The 7,500-nt window shown below is 42.9% G+C and overlaps 1 protein-coding gene across 1 annotated transcript in view; it reads left to right on the top strand.

The window, feature by feature from the left end:
- LOC308308979 (voltage-dependent calcium channel subunit alpha-2/delta-4-like) overlaps positions 1–7,500 on the top strand; it is a gene marked incomplete at both ends in the record, with an annotated part of 186,120 nt that overhangs the window by 144,683 nt on the left and 33,937 nt on the right. Inside the window, 4 exons of the mRNA XM_080754432.1 lie at positions 1,939–1,953; positions 2,216–2,260; positions 2,636–2,698; positions 3,004–3,074. Of these exons, the coding sequence (XP_080610558.1) occupies positions 1,939–1,953; positions 2,216–2,260; positions 2,636–2,698; positions 3,004–3,074 (194 nt within the window). The remainder of the gene's footprint in view (positions 1–1,938; positions 1,954–2,215; positions 2,261–2,635; positions 2,699–3,003; positions 3,075–7,500) is intronic.

Genomic DNA, 7,500 nt, shown 5'->3' with positions numbered 1-7,500 from the left:
AAGTTCCCTTTTCCGGACCATTAATGCAGTTTTCACTATGATGAAAGAAATGCAAATGCCCTCTTTCCATGCCATACCTGAAGGCAGCATTCAAGAGAATTGCCTTGTCCAAACTCTCCTGAACATGAATGCAGCATCTTATGTTGAAAGAATTGCCCACACTGTGTAGAAATCCATGCCGTATGCCACGTCTCCAGTATTGCCTTTTTTATGCTAGTTTATTGTGGTATGGTATCAAGCACTGAAAATAGCCGACCTCCAAGACCACAACGCGTCGCGCTGCGGGTCTGCTATTTTCAATATTTTCACCAAAAGGCCCTTTTAGAAATGTCAGCCCCTGCCTCTCTAACATTCTCTGCATGTCCCTGTCCTTCAATATGTTCTTCTCATGCTGGAAGCTGCATGTGTGCATGGCAGTGAGAGAAATTGGTCCTGGCCTGCTCAGTGAGGGCAGCCGATCTCCGTGTTATCCTCCCTTGGGATGATCAGGTGGTGAGGGGGGCTCTGCCTCTGCTATGCTGTGGGGACCATTTAGCTGGCATGGATTATTGGGTCCACTTGGGTGGTCTACAGAGGGAAGGGTCTCTGTATTGATCTGATACAACGTTATTTGTCCTCTGATGAATCACCATGCTTCCCATGTCTATACGGAATGATAAGCATTCTTAACCTACTGCATACAGTACAGCATTATAGTGTGCTTGTATAGGTGACTGTATAATTATGGTTATAATAACTCATACAATCACAACACATGACTTATAAGCTCACGTATAAATGCACTGTAATCGGCTTATATAATTAGTTATAATCACTCTTAAAGGACGAATTCACCACTTTTCAACCTGTCTTCATATAATTGGTCCTCACTAATGTTCATGATAAAATAGCAACAAAACAATCTACTGTGCCAGTGACATCATCGATGGGGAATCCAAGCTAATGGTCTCTTCCAGAATGACAACAGGGCCCAGGCTCAGTGAATGAAAAGTCATAATCTATGGCCTTCACAGTCACTTGAACCCACTTGAACACCTATGGGACATTTAGTACCAATGCATTAGTAGAGTGCTCTAGTCTCCTCCACCATCATTGGCCGGGTTTCCCAAAGCGATTTTAGCCCATCGGATTCGTAAGCCCATCGTAGCTCACACATGGTCGTAGAGACCAAGCCCCGATCGACATGTTCCCGTGTTAACATGGGTTCGGGCAGAGCGACTTATTGAGCCCCCTACAACAACACCATCATTCAGATTTCACAAACAAAGTGCTTAATAAAGTCTCACACCTGTCTAAATACGGTACGCCGGGTACGGCTTTCTATAATTACCCGTATCCTCCGTTTTCTTTAATAAGAAGCCTTTTTATCCGATCAGTGTCTGTTTATCTCAGTGGGGTTGGTGCGCATGGGGAACGCCAGGACATACATGGGAAAACAGAACGCGATCGGATAAAAAGGCTTCTTATTAAAGAACACGGAGGATACGGGTAATTATAGAATGCCGTACCTTGTATGTCCAGAACCACCTCTTTTCAGGAAATAAAACAAAAACGTTCAGAAGTAGTTGCCTATCTACTAGCTCACAACACATCGTGGTGTGATGAGTTGTATGCTTGTAGATCGGCTATTTACACTACGATTAGCTTAACAATCTTGTCTATGCCAACAGGGCACGGTGGCTCATTTCCAAACGGTACTAGTATGACCGTTATGTTGGTTTTCCCTTTGATTTGTCACCCGTCTGTATGCAGTACAGATAACATAAACATTCCTCCTTCCCTGTCTCTCTTGCTGTTGGTGTGTATTAAATATTGTGGGAGATCTACCGCCTCTGTATTAAATAGATTCTGCACATTTCATGTTGTGATGCGGACAACATCATGTTTCAAAATGAACTACTGTTAATGTTTTCTCTCCTCTCTGTTTTCTCTCCTCAGCCGACAGACACAGATGTAAGTTATCTCTCCTCTCCTCTGCTGAGGGTGCAACTTCAAAACACAGTCACATTACACGCACGCACGCACGCACGCACGCACGCACGCACGCACACACACACACACAAAACATGCACATTCTCACATTTTCATTTTCACTTACACACATACTGTCAGAATGAAAATTGCCTGTCTTTGTCAATTCTAACACCTCTGCCTGTCTGTCTGTCTGTCTGTCTGTCTGTCTGTCTGTCTGTCTGTCTGTCTGTCTGTCTGTCAGTGTTCCACAGCAGAGGGAGTGTGTCCTCTTCGTTGTGACAGCCTTGTGAGTGATAAGATGAGCTATACAGTACAGTATACAGTACGGTATACAGTATATACAGTATATACAGTATATACAGTATACAGTCCAATATGGTGGCTGTCGGGGTCCAAAACCGCTACTTTTCAAGAAATGGGAAAAACGATATGTGATAAAATAGTTAAGGTGTAATCTAACATTAAAGACGTCTTTCTCTGTCTTGTTCGTTTCTTCTATTGGTTTTCTTGTGAAATGTAGTTGTTTTTTTCCCAGTGTTTTAATGAAGGTGTTTCTAAAGGCTGTCTGTGTCTATAATGTAATCTATGTAATGTAATGTAATGTAATGTAATGTAATGTAATGTAATGAAGGTGTTTCTAAAGGCTGTCTGTGTCTCTCAGGATGTTGCCTGTTATCTGATTGACAACAATGGATTCATCATCGTCTCTCAGGAACGCAAGAATGTGAGTTATCTCTCTCTCTCTCTCTCTCTCTCTCTCTCTCACACACACACACACACACACACACACACACACACACACACACACACACACACACACACACACACACACACACACACACACACACACACATACAGTAATATATTTCTGGTGGATGGCGGAAAGGACGAGGGAGAAAAACAGAGAGAAGGAGGTATGAAATAACAAAGACAGAAAGAAAGAAAGAAAGAAAGAAAGAAAGAAAGAAAGAAATGCAAACAGTTCACCTTTTCATCCAATCACATTCCCCCTCCTCTCTGTCCTGATAGGCTGGGAGGTTCTTTGGCGAGGTGGATGGCTCAGTGATGACATCACTGATCAGAATGGGAATGTTTAAAAGGTAACAACACTCTGATTGGCTGACTGTCTGTCTGTCTGTCTGTCTGTCTGTCTGTCTGTCTGTCTGTCTGTCTGTCTGTCTGTCTGTCTGACAGACAGACATGAGCAACAAGCTGCTCATTTGGAGCAGTGTCTTGCTCAAGGACACAAAGCTAGGAGGAGACGGGGATCAAACCGGGAACCTTCCGATTCCAAGACGGCTGCTCTACCCCCCGAACCACTGCCTAATAACCCTAACCCTCTAATATCACCTATACTTCACATTTATTGAGGTATACATTCTAGTACGTTTTGAAGCAGAGGGGTTTGGATATCTACGATATTGAATCAACAAATTAATGTCGCGTGTTTTTTATACTGCATGCTAAGTTCCATTTGCAGCCTTGTTTACTTATTCAGCACTTGGTGGTCTCATCAATTTATTACTGCAAGTCAACATCGTTACTACTTGAGTGTAGAAATGGAACAAAATTGACCCGTAAGGTTTCCATTTGGTTTCATTTGTACACTCCTTGGAGTTAAATTAACACCAAGACTTTTGCTGTGTGTGTGTATGAATTACTGCTTCTGTGAATTTGTTTTATAAGTTAAACTCGGATGCTGTCATATTTCTGTAGTTTTATAGCTATTTGCACAGCAAATAAACATTTAATGGCTCAGTCAGTAAAGATTTGTAGTAGCGTGCTATTTCATTTATGATAATTAAATCATGAGAGCGAAGGGGGGTTGTCTTCTGCCTCTCAGCAGCAGCTGAGCGAAGGAGCGGTTCTGTCACGACTGCAGTGGTTCTCGAACCTTTCTTTTGACTCAGGGCACCCCTGTAAATAACTTTTTCATCCACGGCACTCCGTGAGATACAGTATGTCACGGAGGAATATCCATTTCATTAGAACAGACTGAAAATAAGTGTATACTTGACGTTTAACCACTTGAAGCCTGCAGCATCCCAATTGTGAGTGCAACTAACTCATGAAGTACAGTGCAACTAACTCATGAAGTACAGTGCAACTAACTCGTGAAGTACAGTGCAACTAACTCGTGAAGTACAGTGCAACTAACTCATGAAGTACAGTGCAACTAAGTGGTTTAAAGGGACTACACCATCAGTCACATCACATGATTCTTAATTCTGCGGCAACCCTGGACTGGCGTCATGGCACCCTAGGGTGACACAGCACCCACCCTGAGATGGATCCCAGTTCTTCATTTAGCTCATACCCTGCCAAAAAAAGACGTTTTCTATAATAAAAACGTATTTTTAACCATGGACCTCCCTGCCAGACGTCTTCTGGACGTCTTTTTTTTAAAAATAATAAAAAAAAAATATTTTCTTTTTTGAAAAAAAAATGTTTTTGAAAAAAAAAATAGACCAGGTCACCTGGTCGTGCCAGACCCGCAATGAAAACTAGTTTGGCACTGAACTAACACATGAACACACAGGATTTTATAGTCTCAGCAACAAAGCGTAGTGAGCTTGTAGATCGGCTGTTTTCACTAGTATGGCACTGAACTAACACATGAACACACAGGATTGTATAGGCTGAGCAGCTGGAAATGTTTGTGAGCTTGTAGATGGGCTGAGGAATTTATAGTGTCAGCAGCTCGTCAGCCAACTCAACTCAGCTGGTCCTGTACAGGTGACGGCACTCAAGGCAATCAGCCCAGCAAGGGAAGGGAGGGGCAGATGAGCAGGCACACTGAGGAAAAGAGGGACAGGCACACTGAGGAAAAGAGGGACCGACAGACCGACAGACCGACCGACAGACCGACAAAGCCTTATGTAGGCCGACCCCCTGGGTCTGGCAAACTTTGGACCTCCAACAGTGTACTAGGCATGATCGCGATCGCGAAATTGCATGTTTAACCCCCATACCAACCCCATCTTTCAAACATGGCAGCCATTTTTGTTTACATTTGAAGAAAACATAAGGGCTGCCTTCTCCTGAATGCCTGAACGGATTTCCAAGCGGATTTTTTTGTTTGAAAGCTGTGAAAAGCATGCACATGCATAGTGCATGATCTGTGCACGAATGTGTGCACCAGCGTGCACACTATTTTTTTAACCCTTTGTTGGCAAACCGGCAATATAAGAGGTCCCGCTTTAAATATGGCACTGAAGAAGTTAGGAATTGGCCGTCCCCAGGCAGAACATGTTAATACATCCAGAGTAAAAAAGCCAAAACCAGATCGGAATGGGTGCTCGATTCAAAAAGCACCTAGTGACAGAGAAGCAGAAAGATCCACCCACCAAATAGCTCCCATTAAAAAGGGATTTTTAATTTGCCGAAGTGCCTCTGTAAGGTTTCTAGCCAGGCTGACTTCACCACTGAGGAAGAGCCTGCTTGGCTCACAAAGCGTTACCACTTTTGCAAATTAAAAATCCCTTTAACGGGAGCTATTTGGTGTGTGCTGATTGCGACCGATGGTCGCATATACTCTGAAGAACCGTGTCACTTGAGTGTCCTTCCTTCCTTCCTTCCTTCCGTATCCTCGTGACCGTCCTTCCGTATCCTCTGTGATGTCAGTGTGATGTCAGCGAGTTGTGACATCACTTCCTGTACAGGGCGGCTACACGAAATGTGGATAACACTATATATGGAGATAGTCCAGTCCATCATGTCATATGGGACTAACGTCATAGAAAGTAGCCATTGTTAGGCCGGAGTCATTGGCTGTCTAAACATGGAGATGTGGATAACACTATATATGGAGATAGTCTAGTCCAATATGTCATATGGGACTACCGTCATAGACAGTAGCCATTGTTAATCCGGAGTCAATGGCTGACTGTCTGTACAGGAAGTGATGTCACATGACATACTTTTTATGCCCATATATGAGTCCTAACATGGAGATGTAGATAACACTATATATGGAGATAGTCTAGTCCAATATGTCATTATGGAACTACCGTCATAGACAGTAGCTATTGTTAGGTCAGGGGTCAATGGCTGTCTGTCTGACTGTCTGTACAGGAAGTGATGTCACATGACATACTTTTTATGCCCATATATGAGTCCTTCTGTACCACATCTCCATGTTTAGGCAAACTCCACACAGAAAGGCCCTATCGCCAACCCAACCTAGGGTGTGAGCGATAGGGCCTTTCTGTGTGGAGTTTGCATGTTCTCCCCGTGTCTCCTAGGGTTGATACCCTCACAAAAACATGAACAAACTCCCCCCAGAATGACAACAACTAGAATCGTCAGAGAAACGCTGTGGTTGGCCAGATGGTCAAGAATTGGCGCGACCTCGCCCTTTAGGGCGAGGTCATTTGGACCTATACATGGAGAAATGGAGCAAACCTGTTTGGCCTAAACATGGAGATGTGGTACAGAATGACTCATATATGGGCATAAAAAGTATGTCATGTGACATCACTTCCTGTACAGACAGTCAGACAGACAGCCATTGACTCCGGCCTAACAATGGCTACTGTCTATGACGGTAGTCCCATATGACATGATGGACTGGACTATCTTCATATATAGTGTTCTCCACATCTCCATGTTTAGGCCCTATCGCTCACACCCTAGGTGGGGTTGGCGATAGGGCCTTTCTGTGTGGAGTTTGCATGTTCTCCCCGTGTCTCCTAGGGTTGATACCCTCACAAAAACATGAACAAACTCCCCCCAGAATGATAACAACTAGAATCGTCAGAGAAACGCTGTGGTTGGCCAGATATAGTCAAGAATTGGCGCGACCTCGCCCTTTAGGGCGAGGTCGCATGTCACCCTGAGGTCGCATTCCACCCTCAGGTGTCTTACTAGTATAATACATCAAAAGTATCCACATTTTACTTCATAATTCAAATAATTCATGGTATTAATGAGTACTTTTACTTTTGGTACTTTTTGATGCCAATACTTTTGTACTTTTACTCAAGTGCATTTTGTGGTATTGATACTTTTACTTTGTGGTATTGATACTTTTACTTTGTGGTATTGATACTTTTACTTTGTGGTATTGATACTTTTACTTTGTGGTATTGATACTTTTACTTAACCAAGGATGACTGACTGACTGACTGGCTGGCTGGCTGGCTGGCTGGCTGGCTGGCTGGCTGGCTGGCTGGCTGGCTGGCTGACTAATGCTGTAGGCAAAATATGAACAAAATAAAAAGAAAATAAACAAAAATAAAAATAAAACAATTCACAGGAGTCACTAAATGTAATGATGCAGTCATTTTTTGGCAAAACTTTATCGTTGCATTTTAACTCATTTTAAAAGCATGGATTGATTTGAAATGTCCAGCCAATCCCAGCCTCCCGAAGGAATTATTCATGAGAGATGTCGATAAATTATTAACCGCGCAATTGTTTATCCAGCATTGACTCAATTATTCAGGTAAAATAACATTTTAATGACTTGGGAGAAAATACAAACAAAAGCGAAATCTAAAAATAAAGCCATTAATGGACAAATTG

The sequence above is a fragment of the Nannobrachium achirus genome, assembly GCF_963921795.1.
Source record: "Nannobrachium achirus genome assembly, chromosome: 23".
Taxonomy (NCBI): Eukaryota; Metazoa; Chordata; class Actinopteri; order Myctophiformes; family Myctophidae; genus Nannobrachium; species Nannobrachium achirus.
Note: the sequence above shows the minus strand (reverse complement) of the source record. Positions and strands in the feature narration are given on the sequence as shown.